Below are 21,679 nucleotides of genomic sequence, written 5' to 3' on the forward strand. Positions count from 1 at the left end.
TCATGTCACCTCATCTAAACTAGCAGCCACGACTGACAATTCTGCAGTCATCTCCAAATGGTGTGTGCCTGATGCAAAAGTACGTACTTGGATCATGGAGTCTGTCGAAAACTCTATTATCTCAATCTCAGTCCTATGTCCTCATCTCGTGCTATGTGGGAGTACCTACAACGGATCTATCAGCGTAGTAATGATGCACAGATGTACCAACTGGAACAGTCTCTTTCCGTTCTTTCTAAAGAGACCTCTAATATTCAAGAATTCTATTCCTCCGTCATGCTGATTTGGAATGAGATGGATATGATTGATGAAACAAACATCCCGGAAGCGACGCTAGACACGGTCCTTACCCCGCGTCAGAAATCTCGTTGTCGTACATTCCTTATGAAATTACAACTTGAGTTTGAACATATTCGGGCCTCCATTCTCAACCGCAACTCAACCTTATCGCTTGACACCGTCTTTGCTGATCTTCTTTCCGAAGAGACTAGCCTTGCCTCTCTCTCCTATCAGAATCCCTCTCCTGATTCCTTTGGTGCTTATAAAGGAAAATATCATGACTTGTCTACTATCGAGTGCTTCAACTGCCATGAGAAGGGCCACTATGATTCTCATTGCTGCAACCAGAGAGGGTCTACCACCAAACTTTTTTGTCGTTATTGCAAGAAAGATAGCCATCTGATCATCGATTGCCCGATTCGTCCACCATGTTCTGGTTGTTCAACCACTCCCACTGCCTTTACTTTTGTTGTGGATCCTCCCTCTGATGGTTCCTTCTCTTCTATACCTACTGATCTCGTGCAACAACTTATCCAAGGTCTTCATGTTGCAGGTTTTGGTAAGCCTGAGTTGAGTACTCCTTGGATTATAGATTAGGGTGCCACTCATCACATGACTGGTGACTTAAAAAGCTTTGCTTCTTCTCGACCTTGTTCCCTCCCTAGAACTATCACTTTTGCCAATGGAATGAACCTTGAAATTTAGGGAAGTGGCACATTACGATTTACCTTTCCCGATTTTCCTCCTTAGTCTTATTTGATGCCTTTTATGTCCCCAAATTAAGTGTTAATTTAATTTCTGTTCATTAGCTTGTTAATCAACATTGCTTAGTTTCTTGCACGCTTAATAGTAGTCTTATTCAGGATCTGCGAACCAGGAAGGTGATTGGTTGAGGCTGTAGACAAAAGGAAATCTTCATCTTGGATTTGGGCTAATCCTACGACTCTCACAAGTGCTTTCTTGCTCCATCTTCTCAGGAGATTGCCTCAACCAATGCTCTTTAGGAATAATGGCATAGGTGCTTGGGACATCCTCATACTCAGAATCTCAAGTCTTTGTTTTCCTCTGGCGATTTATTGTCTACAATTGATTTTAAGAATAATGTTAGTGTTTATTGTGGATCATGTGCTCTTGCAAAATCACATTTGTTGCCATTTAGTAAAAGTATTCATCATACCACCTCTCCATTTGAACTTATTCACTCTGATGTTTGGGGTGCTGTGAGCTCCAAGTCGCTCTCTCGCAATTCGTACTATATAATATTTGTGGATGATGTATCTCGGTTTACATGGGTCTACTTTCTTCAACACAAGTTTGAGGTGTTCATGGTCTTTAAGTATTTTTATGCCATGGTTCGAACTCAATTTGAGAAAAACATAAAGATTCTTCGCACAGACTCGGCTGATGAATACACCTCCAAAGATTTTGAGCATTTCTTAGCTACTGAAGGTGTTATTCAGAAAACCTATCACCCGATCTCGGGAATGTTATTTACGGCGGAAGCATCGCCATATTGTTAAAACTGCCCATGCACTTCAACTCCATGCCAATTTGCCACAGTTATTTTGGGCTGAAGTTGTCCACACGATGGTCTATCTCATTAATCTAATGCCCACTATGGTTCTCCAAAATCAGTCTTATCTGTCGAAGCTTCTTGGTACTAAGCCTTCGTACGACACTCTCCGTGTGTTTGGATGTACGTGCTATGTGCTTCTTCCAAGGTTTGAGTATTCCACAATTGATGCCAAGTGTGCCAAATGCATTGTTTAGGATATTCTAACACTCAAAAAGGTTTTATGTTGCTATGACCGGGATGCCAAATAGATGAGGATATCACACAATGTTCTCTTCTTTGAGGACTCGTTCTACTTTCGCTCGATTACAAAATTGATTAATGTCATTGGTCGCTTGATTCCTATGTCATTCTACTTTGATGATGAGCCTGATCCTTATATGAGAGTTCTCTTGGCTGCTGCTCCTCCTTCACCATCTCCGGATCCAGGTATCCCCTCTTATTCTCATATTTTACCCTCTTCTGAACCTGTAACGACCCGCTTGGTCGTTATGCGTGCGTTGACCATTCTACCCTTGCTAGTACTTTCCAGAGGTTAGGAATGAGATTATCTAAATAGCTTGGGGTGTGTTTTATGTTGTGGTGGCGATTTATAATTGACTCTGTGATGTGTTTTTAACTTGGTCTGTGTGTTGGTTGTGTTAATAAGGCCTTAAAATTATTATTTTGAGACTAAGTATAAAAATTGGAAAATTTCCGAGCTCACTGCCTAGGTTTCACCACTGCAGTGGAAGAATTTTCGCTGCAGCGAGGAGGGGTCCCGCTGCAGCGAAGGTTCGATTTCTCAAATAGCCCTTTGCAGCGGGGGTAGTTCTCACTGCAACGGCGGATCGCTGCAGCGGACCTCAGTAAATTAGAAACCCGATTTAAATACCTTATTTCGACCTTATTCCTCACATAATCCCAAAAACTGTTCCCAAGAGCATAGAAGCGACTTTCTAAGGCTAGGGCATTATTCTTCATCAAAGGTAAGCCTTAATCACTAGCTTCTACGCGTAATGTTCTTAGTTGATTCTTGTTTCAATCAAAGGACCTTTAATGGGAATTGAAGGGTAGAACGCAAACACTAAGGAAAACCCTAGAATACTGATGGGTATTGTTTATTGTTGGTTAATGTTGTTTGTTTATCTAAGAATAGAGATTATCGCTGCATAGCATGAGAACTTGTTATTCAACGCCGAAAATTGGTTGTTGAGACCTAGGGTTCCTATAAAAATGGGGACTTTGGCTAAAATCAGGTTGGTAGGATTAAAATGATTAGAGAACCCATGAATTGAGTTCATACTCCATTACTTACTTAAGCATTATGATTTCTAGACTTTGAATGTTCTGAAGCTTTGAGGAAAGGAAAAGCCATTGTGAAGTGATTGCATTGTTCGAGTTCGGCTTCGAGGTAGGTTACGATTTACTTGAGTTAGACTTTGATTAGTTGATTGTATATGTCGTAGAATCTATGGGAGAAAGCATGTCTAGGACTTCGGACATGGAGATTGGGTGATTGTTGTTAGTTGTATGATTTAATTATGTGAAGTGATTTTCCATTGTTGAGGCTGATAAACTTGAATTGTATTCTTGAGATTGTTGAAAGGAAGGTGTTCACATATACCCTTTAGAGATGAGTTGTTGTTAGTGACATGTTCTATTACATTGAGCAGATTATTTGTGAGGCTTATTGTGACTTGTGTTATTGAACTATACTTCATTGATGTTGATTTGATACGTGTTCTTGAGTCATTCCTTGTGATTTGATTTTGAGACGTTGTTGATGATGATTGAGATGGAATACATACATCTTTTAAGGCACATTTGATAGGGGTAACGATGTAGCCTAGTGTGAGCTCGTAATTTGAGGTTCTTTCCGGAACGAGTGGTACATGGACGCCATGGGTCCCCTGCAAGTCATGGCTATTTGGGGAAAACATTACCATTTAGCATGTGTGTACATATATGTGAAAGAGAGGGAAACTTCATTGTTGTTTTATTTCCTTTGGTTTGAGTATTGGTGTTCGTTGTTGATAATTGGTGACTTATTCTGAAAGTGGGTTATTTGAGGATATTATTTGTGATACATGTTTGTTGTGCTCGTCTGCCTATTTCATTTATTTTATGTATGTATGCATGATACTAATCTTAGTCAGCCTATGATACCTACCAGTACGCGTGTTTGTGCGACTACACTTCGCACTTTTTAAGCGTAGTCGGATTTTGAGCCAGAGACGTCTTCCAGACCTCTCATCTAGTTGAGGTTATTCGCTACAAGATCAGAAGGTGAGCTCCTATCCATGCCATGCCACCTGAAGATCTTTCTTATTTCAGATGTCTATTTTTATCCCAGACATTATGTTATTTTAAGACAGTACTTCTTCTTTAGACATTGTTGGTTAGAGTCCTTGTACGGTGACTTTCAGATTTTGGGGATGTAATAGCTAGACTTCCGCACTTACTTTTTAGTTATTTTATTGTCAAGCATTTTATGCTATTATTTATGAGATTAATTGATTTAATAATTAAAATTGGCTTGATAATGGGTTAAGGGATTGGTTCGCTCACTATAGGACTAGTGTGGGTGCCACTCACGTCTATTTGGGACGTGACAGAACCAGTACACAGTGTAGTCACTACCCGATCTGGCCGAGTCAGTAAAGCCCCTTCCTGATTATCCCTGTTATATTCACTTGATTACATTTCTATTTCTAGATCTTATGAACAAACAGCTGACTGTAAAGAATGGACCTTGGCTATGCAAACTGATCTTGATGCCTTGGCTCGTAATCATACGTAGGATCAGGTTCCTGCCCCATCGGATCAAACTGTGGTTGGGTGTAAGTGCATCTACACTTTGAAGCAAAAATTCCACGGCACGTTAGATCGATATAAAGCTCGCTTGGTGGTGCAAGGTTTTAGGCAGGAGTATGGGATTGATTGTGAGAAAACTTTCGCTCATGTGGCTAAAATGAGAACTGTTCGTACATTACTGGCGGTCGCGACCGTTCGATAATGGGACATCTCCCAGATGGACGTCACTAATGCCTTTCTCAATGGTGAGCTATATGAGATTGTGTATATGAAGCCTCCTTCGGGCTTATCCACTTCTCCATCCATGGTATGCAAACTGCGAAAGGCCCTTATAGCTTGACGCGAGCTCCGCGTACTTGGTTCTCTAAGTTGAAGTCTATTCTTTTGCAAGATGGCTATCGGCAAAACCACGATGATTATTCTCTGTTTATTTCCCCCTCGACACGACGGACAGTTTTTGTGCTAATCTATGTCGATGATCTCTTGATTACTGTGGATGACGTAGAAGGCATTTAGCTGCTTAAGGGTATGTTACAATCTTACTTTCAAATGAAGGACTTGGGTCAAATGAAGGACTTGGGGCACGCATCTTACTTTCTTAGCTTGGAAATCTCTCGCAAATGATGGTGGCTACTTCCTCTACCAACGGAAGTATACCAAAGAAATTTTGGACATGGCTCACCTGTCTGATGGGACCCTTTGTTGGCTCACCCATAGAGCAGAACACTCATTATTCCAAGATTGACGGGGAACTTCTCTCGGACCCGACCCTTTATCGATGCCTTATTTGACGTCTATTTAATTGTCACTCGACCTGACATTGCTCATGCTATTCATATTCTCAGTCAATTTGTGTCTGACCCTCGATGCCTTCTTATGATGGTTCATCTCCTTCTCTGTTATATTCGGTTGACTGCGACTATGGGCCGTCATTACAGTCGTGACTCACATACTCTTTTACTTGCCTTCTCGGATGCTGATTATGGTGGTTGCCTCGACACTTGTCGTTTGACCACTAGGTATTGTGTTTTTCTTGGTAACTCCTTGCTGTCTTGGAAGTCGAAGAAACAAGCGACCGTTTCCAAATAGTCAACCGAAGCAGAATATCACGCCATGTCGACTACTTGCAGTGAGGTTGTTTGGTTGCGTCGTTTGTTGGCTGATTTCAGCATTCACTTTTCCTCTCCCACACCTATGTATTGTGACAATGAAAGTAAGGTTGCCACCAATCCTGTTTTTCATGAACGAACCAAGCATATCGAGATTAACTGTCACTTCGTTCGGGAAAAGTTTGATGACGGTCTTATTTCTCTTCCTCACTTTGCCTATAGAGATCAACTGCTGGGCTTTTTCACCAAGTCTCAAACCAAGAAGCGGCATGAGTTCTTTATTAGCAAACTACTGGTTGACCACCATCAGTTTGAGGGGGACGGGGGTGGGGTGTTAATCACCATCAATTACAATATATACCTTCCATGTATAACTCTAATTATGGTTGATTGATTAGGAGGTAAATTGCATATTATTAGCCTAGAATCTGCTTTAATTGTATTTACCATGTATAGATTTCTTTGTAACCTTATAAGGAGATGATCTTCTTCATTTTCAATATCCAGAAAATCAAGGTTTTTCCCTTGTTCATACAAACAACGAACAAAGATGATAAATTGACCACATAGATAGGCAAAAGCTGTAAACGGGTGTGTTCCATGCTATCACTATGTTCTTCAGTTTATCATAAGTTCCGTGCGCGACATAAGAGCTACTATACTTTCTGTTATTTTCATACTCGCCTCGTTGAATCATATGCTTTGATACTAGCTTAGCTTGTTAGTCTAAACCAACGCAAATACACTACAACAAACCTACATATACCTCTAAGAGTATACCTATATTAAACTTTTACCAATTATCTTAATTATCAACTTCCAATCCGAGATTTTGCTTCACACCCATAATTTTCTTTTCCACTTCCATATATGACTCTATATTTATAGGTCATATGCATGTTTTTCTCATAAGATTCTTTTTATAGAAAAAAAGTAAGTAGTTAAAACAAACAAATAGTATATTGAAGTCCAATCATAGCTGAAGAACTTTGCCAAGATCATGGTCATAGAGTACCTATATGATTGCCTCTTGGTGTAGAAAGGAAAATCCAAATCCCTATAATACAGAAAGGATGTAATTAAATTATTAGATTATAGATCTTTAGGAAAAGAAGTCTATATATAAATGAAACCTCAACCCCACCAAATAATTTTTATTTCTATATTAAGAGGGGGGGGGGGGGGGGCGGTGTGGGGCGGGGGGGTGGATGAGGTGAAGAGATTTGTCATGGATGATTGTTTTGTATTGTATTGGACTTGTCCGTTGAACCTATATATATGAGAAGTACAGATTATGATTCTCTCGATGAAAGCAATTCGATAATAGCAAGCTTACAAAGGGAAACCCGCAAAGTCCGCAAAAATATTTCAATATTTTCAACAACTTCATCAACGTCTCTCTGATGTACTTTGTCATTTGTAAGATATCTGCTCTATACTAACTAGTCAAATATGGTAAGAAATAATGTCTAAACTTATATATGATAAATTAGTAACATAAAACAGTTGAAGTCATCTCAATATCATTTTTATTGGCCAATGCGCCTAACACAAAATCATGTTGTCACTTGTGAAAATAAATTGGCAAGCAGACAAGTAAAAATGTTATTACCTTTGCTTGTGCAACCATTCGCACAACATCTAGCAAACAAGCTTCAATGGTATTAAGTGAGGCATATTAGTTGGGAAAATTAACTATACCTCCTTGTATAATCTTGGCACAATTTCGGAATTGAATAGATTCGAAGTCCATTTTTTTAGCATGGTCGAACAGACCTAGACTGATTTTTAAATACCTAATGTTGCCATATTAATTGTTCAGACTTGAGTTGAAGGGAGAGGTTAATATGTATCGCATTAATATTGGTTGAGAGTATCGAATATTGTCTTTCATATGGTCAACTTATAAATTATCTTTTGAGGCCGAGTTAGATCCAAAGATCAATTTTCTTACAATAATGTGTGAAAGTGAAGCAGGTCACGTATTTCCATTTTCCATTTATATTCTTTTTGCAAATGATGGTTAAAAATGCAAAATTTTCACTATATTGTTTCACGTGACCGCTCTGATTAAGAGAAATTTCTCTGATTAAGAGAAATTTCTTTTCTTTGTGAGTGAATTTTTTAAGAAACGTCTAAATGTCATTTGAATTTAAAGTGGAAGAGAAATAAAGAAGTACTAAATTTTACTCTGAGAAAGCCTTCACTTCAAGATTCATGCAAAGCATTGGATCCCAAAGCATTACAAGTTCAATAGTAATTCTCATGGTTAATGGTATTACCTTAGCTAGAAAGTTCTAAGGGTTGTAATTGGATGTGGGTTACAAAGCCTAAAATTTTGAGGCGTACCCAAAAAAAAAAAAAAAAAAAAAAAAAAATTATTAGAAACATCACGAGAAAATTAAAGACTAAACCCCACATTAAAACAATGGGGATTAATTAATTGTTAAGAAAAAAAGCTTTGCAGATAGAGAGAGAACCACGTGGCATGGACAGTAATGTCAACTTCAGCGGAGTTGATTAAATAATGAGGGAAGAATCATACTCGTAAAGCACAGTTAGTAACTGCAAAAGTCAAGCACAATCCAACAATTGAATTATATTTTCCATGCTACATCACATGAAAAACAACCCCATAAATGAACAAACTAGAAAGGTAAAAACAGAAAAGATTTTGGAAAAGAAGCTAATGAAATGGCAACTGCCACAGTGCATACAAATGCCATAAAGGGACACCAAAGTTTGAACTACTCTCTTAGCTCATTGCAATAAAACACTAATTATGTGGAATCAGAGTTTCATTGATATGATAAAACAATTAGCCTAAAATGTATTCTTCTATATGGTCATCTTCTAATTAAATCCGACAGTGTGAGGGAAGGGTCGGGCGTCACTTTTCTTTCTTACTCTTTTGGAGAAACTTTCTCATTTAAGCTCACTAAGAAGTGGTTTTAAGCTACACCCAAATAATTTACTACCATTTATTGATCAGTTTATTAAGAAACTTTTTAAAAGTTTGATTAATCCATTTTTTGATATTTTAATTTCTTAATTGTTGATTTAGATACTCATCCAATATAAGAGGGAGGGTTGAATTAGGTTGTTACCAATATTTTTACTCTCATAAAATTTGCATGTTCAATCTACGGGAACTATATAAATCTGGTACAATGGGTGCTTTGTCGGTTAAATATAGAAAGCAAATAATCTTTCCTCCGCCTAAAAAAGATTATCTCTTAACGACTTCAATGACAAAGTTTAAGAAATAAGGAAGACTTTTGAAATGTGTGGTTCAAAACAAGCCTTAGATATTTGTGTGGCTGTAAATCATCTCATAAAGTTAAATTGTTTCTAAATATAGAGAAGGTGACAATCTTTTTGGGACATACTAAAAAGGAAAGGAGGACAATCTTTTTGGGACAGAGGGAGTATAACGAACACGTGACTTAATTGTAAAACCTATCTAGCTCAAAGGTGAAAAACCTCGACCAACACCTCGTGTGAAATTTTAACTAACTTTTCTATTAAATCAACACGGTAAACTTCACACAAATAATCCTTAATTAAAAAGCTTAACAATCCTCGTTTGTTGATAGCGTCTTTAAGCTAAGTCTAGCTTGACCCAAAAACTCAAAGGGTTACACTTGTGCAGTGGCGGAGTCCGAATTTTCATTAAGAGGGTTCAAAAGATGAAACAGTAAACACACGACGAAGAAGCCAAAGAGGGTTCAACATCTACTATATATACATAAAATATAATTTTAACCTTGTATAAACAATGTAATTTTCTGCCGATGAGGGTTCGGTCCCCTTGGTTAATCGCGCTACAAGAATTTTGACTTTCAACGACCATTTGTTAACGAGGGGATATGAATCCGGTCGTTAGAAGTATATTTGTAACGACCAAATTTTTTTCTCGTGGTTAAAAGCCAATTTTTAATTTAACAATGACAAGAGGATAACATCCGGTCGTTACAAAGTATAATATCCTGTTGTTAATACTAAAATTAACCAAAAAAAAGCGCGCCTGCTTCCCTCAAAATTTCCCCGCCCTATCTCTCTAAATAAAATAAAAAACCCTACACACGAACAAGACTACTCAGAGATAGAAACCGACTAAAAAAGCTGTAAGTCTTCATCTCTCAGCCTCATAATTCTCATTCTTTAAGCCGTATCTTTGTTTGGAATGTGTAAAATAGGTTGTATTGCTTGCGGAATTACTTTTCTACTTCCACTTTTTTGTAATTTAACATTCTCTCATGCTTTCTCTTTGTTTCATGCGTGTAGAATGTTTGGAATAAGCTTCATTATGTTTGGAATAAGCTTCATAATTTTACTTTGAAGCTTAGGAATAAACTCGAGACTCCGGTGCCACAGTTAGGAAGCGTGTAGGTATTGAGATATTCCAACAGAACATCAGGTGCGTTCTTGGTTAAATTTTGAACATCGTTTGTGTTCTTCTTGCTTTTGTTGTGATGTTTAATTTGTGAATGATTCATTTATTGTGTTTGTGTTAAATTGGTGAAGGGTTGCTGTGATTAGTTTGCCCTAATTGTTTTGGGGATGGCTAATCCAGAACTTCAATTTCATAGACGTCCTTAAAATTGCACACCAAGTGTTCGACTAAATGGCTGAATGAATTTTTGAGCCTTAGAAAACTCTCTTCGTCCCACAGCTAAAAACACTCTAAAACTTTTTGCAGTGGATATTTTTTGCAATACATGTTTAATTTTCAGTAACACATATTTGAGTAAAGAATTAAAATATGTTTTAAAAAATATGAACTACAATTATATTATGATTTCTAGCAGCATAATTGCACTGTAGAGACAACATTAAATGCCATATATACCAGAAAAGTAGAGTAACATGAACACAGAAAAGGGAAAAATAAAATAGAAGAATGTCATAATGTAGGATCCTGATATTAGATACTACAAGGAGTATAACATTTGCAATTGTATCTCCCTTAGCAAAGTTCAATTAATAGCAATTATTGAGCGAGAAAAATGACATCATGAGAGTGCAACATGAGGCACATAAGAGACAACAAGTTATAGCCCAACAATAAGATATCAAATACATCTGCAGTGCTGGCTTTACATCGATTATGAGACTCTAGTAATCATGGTAAGTCTACTTTAGTTGATAACATCTTATAAAAAAATACAGAGAGTTTTTGAAGCAAATGATTGCTTTTAATTTTAGGGATGTTGAAATATGGATTTTGAAGCTAATGAAAGAGTTTTTGAAGCTAATAACTGCTTGTAATTTTAGGGATGTTGAAATATGGATTTTGAAGCTAATGAAAGAGTTTTGAAGCTGATGATTGTAGTGCTTCGTCATTTGAGGAGATTGATAACGAAGGTGTGAAAGGAAAATCTTGAAGTTACTTTTTGTATCTATTTCTCGCTCCCTGCGTATATCATTGAATGACCAAGGCACTACTTAGAGGGAAAAGGTAAAGTCTTCGTAGTGCTGGTGAAGTGTTTAAAGGTTGAGTCTTTGTAGCGCTGGTGGAGTGTATCTTGACAGAATGAGCTCAAGTTTTTTTGTCCTTTTTCAAATACTTTTGCTTGTTTGAGTCACTAATTTATTGACTCACATGAGTTTTTCCAATAAACTAATCGACTATGGATGCAACTTATGAACTCAGACATTTTGTTAACAACCAAATTAACTTACATTTGTAATGCTCGATAACAAGACCTATTGATATTAGAATAACTGATTAAATATTCTGGTGGTTTTCATTAACAAGACCGTCAGTAATGAGAGAATATAACAATGCAAGACTTTGTGTACATGGATTTAGATAGCATTTAGTTAGTTAATTTATCTATAGATTCTAATGGACGGTATGGATGTTGGATCAATTGGAAGTTAGTCAATTCTTTTCTGTATCTACAGGGGAGAGAAACATGGGAACAAAGTTTTACATCCCTCTAAAGAATTTTGTGGGATGCCTTACTGATGACACCGTATAGGTGAGCATATATTCTGTTTGGCGTTCGCTATTCGTTAATTCCTCTTTAGCATCTATTGCCCGTTGAGTTGATTTTTACTAAATGAGCACTAATAACTTTGATTTGTTGGTGGATATCTTCATGTTAACTTTTGATAACCTGTCCCACATCACATAAATAGAGAAAGTTTGATTTGTCGGACTTAAGACAAGCTAAAATATTTTAATTTGGGATGAGATTTTGGGGAATTAGCACAGATTTTGGGGAATTAGCACAACTGAGAATTAGTCTAAAATTTATCATTTTGAATATTAGTCTAGACTAGTAGAATTGGCATGTTAATGAGGATTTCAAGGACTTTGGTTAAGAGAGTGTCTTAGGACTTTGGTTAAGAGAGTGTCTTAGCACTTTTAGACACAGAAAGTTCATGAAGTTACAAGGTTTGGAATAAGAAGTGTTTTATTAATAGAACAATCATTTTACGATTTGACGGTTGATAAGGATATTCAGATAGTCAGACAAGTGATCTTAAACTCATGATGTTGAAGTAGAAACTCGTCTGCAATCCCATTGAGCCGTACCTCTTACTAAGTTTCCCAAATTACTCAATGCCACAAACCTCAATAACATTTAAGTCCTTAACATAAAGCATCTACAGTATTGGAAAGATGAGAGATTGTTGTGATCTCATCCTTAGCTAAAATAATTTCAGGAATAATTGCAACCTTTTATTGTACTCTGATAGGATACATTATCTGTTTTTTTTTATTTTAAAAAAAATTGTTTCTAAGAAAAAGCTCTTTGGACAAATATCTTACTGGAGTTCAATTATTTGTGTATTAGTAAAAGGAGACATGTTTGAATATTAGCAGTGAAACAGAGAGCTATACTTGGTTTGAGTATTAGTAGCGAAATAGAGAGCTATCCTATATGTATCATCAAATTGGCAAGTTGTAGTTCCATAAAACTAGATATGTTTAGAGTAATTCGATGGGCTTGTATTTTTCTCTGCTTTACATGCTTCTTTGTCTTCCATTTCTTTTATATTTTTGGTGTGAAGTACAATAGTACAATCTTGTATAGATAGTTGGGTAAACCTGGAGAAAGATCATGGCTAATTCATGTAGCAATATTGTAATATATTTTTGGCATCGTTCGAGTATATTATTAGTGAAATTATCCCGATTTAGAAAAGAAAATAAAACACATAGAATGAGGAAGAGTTGTTTACAAATGGCCTGATTTTTTTGAAGAGTGGAAATTCTATCATTTATATTGTTTTATTTTGATTAATGAAGTGTTTCTAAAATCAAATGGAGGTAATATATAACAAGTAGACATGTTGATTGGCCTGCCTCCTTATATTTTCGCTGCATTGTTCTTCCAGAAGAAAATAGTGTTTATGCCATGCTATTGAGGCATTTTGTCTAAATAATCATGGTTTGATTACTAACATGTTGCTCAGCAGTAGAAACTTGAAGATATTTGTTAACTGAGATGTTTGCATGTGTCTTTAATCTGCCCTTAAGTTATTTAGCCACTGGTCACATTCATACTTTTAATCCTGATGCATAAATATATTTGTACATATGACTTTAGTTACAGTTTGATGTTTTAAAAATCAGCATGTATGTTCAACTCTTCTGAAGTTATCTTAAAGAATAGGTGGCAATTTATTAGTTTAAACTCGTACTCAATTTAATTTCTGTTCTTGGTTTAGGGCATACTGCTATAGATTCCATACGGAACTATTATAGGCTCTGCTATTCAGTGCATATGTAAAAAGAGAAAATGTAGTAGCTATTAGGAGTTTTGTTATTGGACTGTTATGAATTTTTTTTCTATTAACAGATTAAAAAGCTGAAGTCTGAAGAACCTATCGTGGAAGAAAGTGGAGCGAGGAGAAGCAACTGAAAATGCTAAAGAACAAGTTGAACCACAAGAGGAACCTATTTTCTATTTTGATTGGAGTTGTTAAAGATGTTTCCATTTGTAATGCTATAGTTCTATCTTTTGTTTTGGTAGAGCTTGACAAATATATTGTCATACAATTTGGATAGGTATACTTTTGGTACTATTATGCTTTTGTTCTTTGTAGTTAACTGTGAAATTTAATATAAATATTGATCATTTTTTATGTTTTTGGAGCAGAGTACGTGTATGTATAGGATTTTATATATTATTACAGTAATAACCATATAATTTATCTGATGAGAGTTGTAAGACAATCAGCGAAGATAAAAGCCTGTCGCTAAAAGCACTTATAATAGTTCATTTTGTTGTTGTAATTAAAGTTTAACGACCGGAACAACAATTAGCGAGAGAAAAATCCAGTTGCTAAAAGTAATTAGTAACGACTGGAATTTTTGTTGTCGCTAAAGGAACTACGATCGGTTTGGAATCCGGTCGCGAACTTTTAACGACGGAGCTTTTAGCGGCCGGTGACGACCGGATTTTTATCGGTTGTTATAGACTAATAGCGACCGGATTTGAGCTTTTAATGACTGGATTTCCCCTCGCTAAAGACCTGTTTTCTTGTAGTACATTGTACCTAGCTCCGCCCTTGCACTCGTATCCCCAAAAACACCTACGTCTAAACTCATTACCCCAACAATCCTAATATTGTTGCTACTCCTTCAAGCTAACTCTAACTTGAAACAAAGTTTAACTCAAATTACAGCCTCAGAGTATGAGTTTTACAAACATATAAAATTATTTTTAAAAACATATAAAATTACAACTTTTCAGCGCAAGAAACCAAATCTATATGAACTTTCAAACCTCGATTCTAAATCTGTTAACCCCAAATATCGACTTTGGTCAAATCTTAAGTCTCCAAATTTCTAGTTTTGGTTTTCTTCTCTCAAACGCATTTGGGTTCCTCGGGACATGTGCCACCTATCCTCACAAGCGAAAAACACATGGTAAGCCTAAGAGAAGTGTCATTTAGGGGAAAGGATTCTAGCACTCATAACGCTCGGAAGGGCCGTTGAAACTTGTCTCAATAACCAGTGCTTCCAGGACTCCGTGCGCATACCGCTTGATAGACTCAGGAGTAGTGACTATAGGGGGCTGGATCTTTATCCACACTCATAACCAGTTGATACACAAGTTCATAGATTCATCAACAAAAATCATTTCAACTGACATCAAAGTCCGTAGACTTAGCAATGCATATCAATACAAATGGGGACCGTAACCGCTAGCACCGAAGTTGTAGACCATATTGGCTCATAAGCTATACCACTAATGCCCAAGTTGCAGGTCACACAGACTTGTCAGCTCAACTCATGATATGAAATAAGCATGATTTACATATGCAGTCATTAAGTATATAAAAAGTGCACGAAATGAATCAGTACAACCCAATTTAACCCCCCCCCCCCCCACTCCCACCCCCTTCCCCCTCCTTCCGTCTCAATTTCACCATTAGCTGGTCTGTTAAATTCTCTGATGTTTCCATTGTGCATTGCCTCAAAATTCTATAAGCAAGAAAAAAAGTTACTCTGAGTACTCCTGTTTAGGAAAAGCACAAATTGTATATATCATCCCATTGTTGAAAGTTGATTAAGCTGGCCCAGTGGTGTATGCAGGATTTTTTTTAAATGGTGTCACATTGTTTAATATATCACTTATTTTTGTTTTTGTCTTTTAATTATATATACTTGTAAAAGTTTCCGACAAAGCAGTGTCACGTGACACCCCTTGGCCTAAGGTAAATCTGCCCCCGTGAGCTGTTGTTTGATGAGTCTTCAATTGATCATTCATTTTGCTGCAAAAATCAGACACAAAAATAATATACGGTTCTGAATAACCAGAATAGGAACTAGTAATGACATCCTAGTTCCAACTATTTGACGCCACATATGAAATCAGATTTCGGTCAGATTTCAATTCAATAAGTCATATGAGAAAGAGTAGGCTACAACTTATAGCTAAAATTACTTAAAAAATTAATATACACTGTAAGAATCATTTTTGTTAATATGGTTCAATGCTTTGTTCATCTGATGCTACATGGCTACAGAATTAATAATTGGAGGGACGGGTTCAGGTACCATCTGTTAAAATAGAAGAAAGCAATCCAATTGTAGTTTTCTTTTGGGGCAAATATTGATCGACACATCAACAACAACATACCCAGTGAAATCCCACAATGTATGGTTTGGGAGGGTAAAGTTGTTAGTAAATCTATGTTCAAAACTAGTAAACCAGAAACATGAATTAATCTTGAAAAACGTAAAATGCATAAAACTGAAAATATCCGAATCCACATAATTCACTTTTTCCTTAAGGAATTTAATTCCCTCACTGTACCTAAGGTTATGGATTAGTCCTCCCAGGATAAAAACGGATATACATGTTGATGGCGTAGCCGTACCTCAAACCCCAACAACTTCGTCGAACACAAATTTGGTAACAAATCACACGACTCTACTATAATTTTGTTTTGAAAACTAATGCAGAGAACAGTTTTAGAGGAAAAGAATTCATATTTCTGTGTATAAAGCCTTTGAATTTATAGAAAATGAAATGGTGAGATGGAGAGGTGCAATCCAAAAGGTTTCTTTTGGGTGCACTCCAAAAGGTACCCTTTCTCATTTCTCATTCACACCTTAAAATCCTAACAATCTCCTACATGAATGGGGAATGACTCAAAGATTAAAACATGCATAAAAACTGTATGATTCGTAAGCAAGGATTAATTGCATCTGGATAAGTAGGTTTCCCTTTAAACTTTCCGTAGTGAACATATGTCGGATATACTCGGTCAATCGGTAGATTTGATATCTTTGAACCATCTAGATTTGGTGTTTACCTAGACAACCAGATGTCACACAATTAATCCTTTAATCGTCTTTGATTTTCACTGTTGTGTTGTTTCAGCCATGAACACTGCCTGGTTCATCAGTGCATAGAGCATGGGCCTTTACCTAAGTGTAAAGCATGGGCCTTTACCTAACATACTCCTCGAAATGGCTTACATTCAAACTCACGTAGGTGATTCCTAAATGTGTCGTCCCGTAGATACACTATTTGGTCATACTTGCCAAACTTAGAAACCATTAAAAAGCCTAAACTTTATTAACTCGTTAAAAAACCTTAATGCTCTATCCTTGTTTCTAAACATTGTCTTCATCATGAGAATAAGTTGAGTTAGTTGACAATGTTGAGCTGTCATTCATAACTTTGTTTAATCGTCATTCATAACTTTGTTTAATCTCTTTGAACCTAGCTCCTGGGATCTCCAGTCTACTAGGTAGAGTTACTGCCATGATGACATGTCCGAGGCCTTAAACCTATTCCCTCGATGATCTTTCAACCGCCTCTCTAGTTAGGCCTTTTGTAAGTGGATCGATAGGTTATCTCTTAACTTTACATAGTCAATTGTGATAACTCCACTAGAGAGTAGTTATCGAACGGTATTATGTCTTCGTCGTATGTGACGAGATTTCGCGTTATACATAACGCTTCCTACCCTTCCTATTGCTGCTTGGCTATCATAATGTATGCATATAGGTGCCACAGGTTTGGGCCAGAAAGGAATATCTTCTAAGAAATTCCGGAGACATTCAACTTCTTCACCGGCTTTGTCTAGAGCTATGAACTCAAACTCCATTGTAGAGCAAGCAATACATGTCTGTTTGGATGACTTCCATGACACTGCTCCTCCACCAATAGTGAATACATATCCACTTGTGGATTTGGATTCTATTGATCCGGTGATCCAATTTGCATCACTGTATCCTTCAATAACTGCGGGATATTTATTGTAATGCAAGGCAAAGTTTTGGGTATGTTTTAAATATCCAAGAACTCGTTTCATTGCCATCCAATGCGTTTGATTGGGATTACTCATGTACCGACTTAGTTTACTTATAGCACAAGCTATATCTGGTCGCGTACAGTTCATGATGTACATTAAAATTCCCAATACCCTAGCATAATCCAATTGACACTCACTTTCACCTTTGTTCTTTGCAATAGCAAGGTTTACGTTAATTAGAGTTTTTGCAGTTTTGAAATCTAAATTTTGAACTTCTCAAGTAATCTTTCAATGTAATGAGACTGAGACAGTGCTAGACCTTGGAGAGTCTTATGGATCTTAATTCCTAAAATTAAGCCGGCAACTCCTAAGTCTTTCATATCAAATTTGCTAGATAGCATACACTTAGTGGCATTTATGTCAGCAATGTCTTTACTCATTATCAACATATCATCAACATACAAACAAACAATGACTATATGATTCTGAATGTTCTTAATGTAAACATATTTATCACACTCATTAATCTTGAATCCATTGGTCAACATCGTTTGGTCAAAATTTTGCATGCCATTGTTTGGGTGCTCGTTTTAGTCTGTAAAGAGACTTAACAAGTTGACATACTTTCTTGTCTTTCCCGAAAACTTCAAATCCTCCTGGTTGTTCTATGTAGATTTCTTCATCTAAATATCCATTTAAGAAAGTTGTCTTAACATCTATTTGATGGATTTCAAGACCATACACAATGGCTAAAGCTATTAACACCCGAACAAATATTATTCTTGTTATCGATGAGTATGTGTCAAAATAATCAAGACCTTCTCGTTGTCTGAGTCCTTTGACAACAATTCTTGCCTTATATTTGTCAATAGTGTCATCATCTTTTTTCTTCCTTTTGAATATCCATTTGGAACCTAAAGGTTTGTTCCCGGGTGGAAGATCAACCAACTCCCATGTATGGTTGTTTAATATGGATTCAATTTCACCATTGATTGAACTGGTGCACATTAGTGTGCGACTAACATGCACCACCTTGCCGGAATGGCAAAAGTAAGGGCGAGCAGGACGGTTACTACCACATAGCTGGCGGAGCCTAAGCCCCCTGACCTAGGGAAATAGATGAAACAACTATTGGAACCCGCCAGAGTGGAGATGTGGCCACTGCTCCCAGCAAAGAGTAGTGGGATAAATACACCTCCTCTGGCACCTTAAGGCTCTACAGAAAAGGTGTTATCCTCTCAAACAACGCCGTCACCTGCGGGTTTGCCTCCAGCTTGATCTATTACGGAAGTTGCATCCGCAAGTGTGGCGATTGCTGAGCCCAGCATCAACCCTATTGTTAGTACGACTGAATCTCAATCTGCAGCTGGAGGTAAGGCCTGGTCTAATTTGTTTAATGGGAATAAATTAGCTGACAAAGGAATGAAGTTGTCCTTTATTGATCCCAAAGTGGTAAATGGTGAGAAAATCATTGAATTTCAAACTGGATTTGGATAGGGAAAGCGAGAAGTGGGTGACTGCCCTGGTCCTTTATTGGAGCTTCTCCAACAATTGCTATTGTGGAGATATTTATTGCCCATCAGTGGAATTTTTCTTCTAAGCCCACTATGTTTTACCATAACGATGGTTTCTTCGTAGCCAAATTCAACAGCCTTAAGGATTGAAATGAGGTGCTCTACTCAGGGCCTCAAATAATGAACAATAATCCTATTATTATTAAAGCGTGGACATCACAGTTTGATTTTGCCAAGGAGGTGCTTAAGTCCATCCCATTATGGGTGAACTTTCCTAATCTACCTCTAAATTGTTGGAGTGCAGAATCGCTTAGTCGTTTGGGTAGTGGATTAGGATTGCCCATATACGCTGATGAATGTACCACTCAAATGGTCAGGATATCCTATGCCAGAGTTCTGATCGAAATGGACATCACAAGACCTTTGCCCAACTCTATTAAGGTGCAAGATCCCAATGGGAACGAGTTCGAGCAATGGGTAACCTATGACTGGAAACCAGTGTATTGTAGCACATGTTGCCAGTTGGGTATTGTGAAAAAGAGATGGTGATGAAAACAGATGACAAAGCTGCTGTTCCTAAGCCTAATGTAACAGTGCCTAAACCACCACTGAAAGCACCTTCTAAAAGCACCGTGGCCCCTCCTCCAAGAGCTAATACTAACAGAGTGGAATGGCACGCAAAAGAAAATGTGTCAGAAAGTGTGGTGATACCTGATGGGGCTACACAAGCCCCTACCGAGGCTGCAACATCATCTCAGGCTCCTTCTATGAACAGACCTATCAGACAAGAGAAGAACACGGTGAATACAGTAGGATATAAGAAACAAGAGGGGGGAAGTGTAACTCCTGAAAATGAGGGAGGCATACAAAATTTAGGATGGGAATAATCAGGGTGGACAAAGGAAGCATGGGCAAGGCAGTGGTGAAAATAGAGGAGGTGATCCTCTAGTAAGTTTACCTTCTAAATGTTAATAGTAACTTGGAATGTTAGAGGTTTTAATAAGCAGTATAAGCATGGGGAATTGATAAAATTCCTAAGGGTAAATAATGTAGGGGTGATAGCAATAATGGAGCACAGGGTTAATGAAAGGTATGCTCTTAGTATTGTAAAGAAAGTGGAAAAGGGACGGAATTGGGAAGCAAACTGTAATAATAATGGGAAAGGAAGGATATCGTTATTATGGAATGTTACGAGAGTAAGTGTTTTTGTTCACAAAGTACAAGATCAGATCATACATTGTTCTATAAGCTTTCAGAGGGCTACATTTTTTACTACATTTGTATATGGGCTACATACAGTGGTGCAAAGAAGGACATTATGGATTGAATTAAGGAACCTGAATAATAACATCGATAATTCTTGGTGATTTCAATGCTGTTACTGATATTGAAGACAGGATCAATGGGAATGACAAACAAGAAATAGAGGTAAGGGACTTTAGACAGATCTTTGCTTGACCTTTGGTTTGGCTGAACTTAATACAACAGGCAGGACATACACATGGAGCAATGGTACTATATTTAGCAAAATTGATAGAGCCCTCACCAATGCTGCTTGGATAGTCCAGATGAATATCACAAGTGTTGTTGCAATGGAACCTATGTTCTCAGATCATTCTCCCTTTTGCTTTAATGTTCTTTGAGCTAAGAAAGAGGATTCACAAACCTTTCAAATTCTTTAACTCTATGGCTGATTTAATAGATTTTAAAGAGTTAGTGGAGCAACATTGGTCCTTTTGCTCTGCTGGTTCTTCATTGAGAACTGTTTGGTGGCATTTAATGCATGCAAAGGAAGGTTTGAAGCAGTTAAGAAAGAAGGAATTTGCTAGCATTGAAGAGAAACTGAAAGAGGCAAGGCAAAAACTGCTGGATATACAAAAACTCACTACAGATGGCCAGCATCCCAATCTCAAAGAAGATGAGAAAGATCTGAAAATACAATATGAGGAATGGGCTAAAGTTGAAAAGAGTGTTATACGGCAAAAATCAAGAGTACAGTGGCTCAAGATGGGGGATTCAAACTCAACGTATTTCTTTGCAAACATGAAGAGTAGAGTGGCTCAGAATAAGATAACTCAACTTACTAATGATAGTGGGGTGATTCTTCAGGGGCCTGGAGAGATCGAAAAGGAAATATGCAGATTCTACAAACTATTATTAGGGTCCAATACAAGCTCACTACCAGCAATTCATTGTGGTGTGATGAAAGATGGGCACATTCTACGGATAGACCGGCCAATTGAGGATGAAGTTTTTTTAAGGATCTAGTGATGCCTTATGAATTCAATTACACAAGTGTTACTTTGATTCCAAAAGTTAAGAATCCAACCTCTGCTAAGATTTTAGGCCTATATCCTGCTACACAGTATTGTACAAGATTATCTCAAAAGTCCTTACCAGTAGACTATAAGAAGTAATGCAATTCTTTGGTTGAGAACAATCAAACAACATTTGTACCTGGCAGGTTGATTTCTGATAATATCATCCTAGGGTATGAGCTTGTCAAAGGGTATGGGAGGAAAGACATTTCACCAAGACAATGTATGTCGAAGATAGATATACAAAAGGCCTATGACTCTGTGGAGTTGGGTTTTTTAGAACAGGTGCTGATTAGTTTGAATTTCCCAGATAAGTTTGTGTGATGGATTATGTGTTGTGTGTCAACTGTCTCTTAT

At 37.2% G+C, this 21,679-nt stretch overlaps 1 protein-coding gene and 1 long non-coding RNA gene across 5 annotated transcripts; both read left to right on the plus strand.

The window, feature by feature from the left end:
• The first annotated feature begins 9,757 nt into the window (after positions 1-9,757).
• On the plus strand, positions 9,758-13,860 carry LOC132068698 (uncharacterized). 4 transcript variants are annotated; one of them, XR_009417480.1, is made up of 5 exons: positions 9,758-9,884; positions 10,045-10,177; positions 11,035-11,124; positions 11,668-11,744; positions 13,575-13,860. It is a non-coding gene; the product is annotated as an uncharacterized LOC132068698 (long non-coding RNA). The 4 variants fall into 4 exon arrangements; XR_009417479.1 differs by having other exon boundaries at positions 9,810-9,956; XR_009417481.1 differs by lacking the exon at positions 10,045-10,177 and having other exon boundaries at positions 9,759-9,884.
• A 6,521-nt stretch (positions 13,861-20,381) lies between these two features.
• On the plus strand, positions 20,382-21,247 carry LOC132066452 (uncharacterized). Its single transcript, XM_059459760.1, has 2 exons — positions 20,382-21,096; positions 21,135-21,247. Exons 1-2 carry the CDS (start codon positions 20,637-20,639, stop codon positions 21,245-21,247), a joined length of 573 nt encoding a protein of 190 aa, XP_059315743.1. The 5' UTR covers positions 20,382-20,636.
• Positions 21,248-21,679: the final 432 nt, after the last annotated feature.

This window comes from Lycium ferocissimum, chromosome 8, assembly GCF_029784015.1.
Source record: "Lycium ferocissimum isolate CSIRO_LF1 chromosome 8, AGI_CSIRO_Lferr_CH_V1, whole genome shotgun sequence".
Lineage (NCBI taxonomy): Eukaryota > Viridiplantae > Streptophyta > Magnoliopsida > Solanales > Solanaceae > Lycium > Lycium ferocissimum.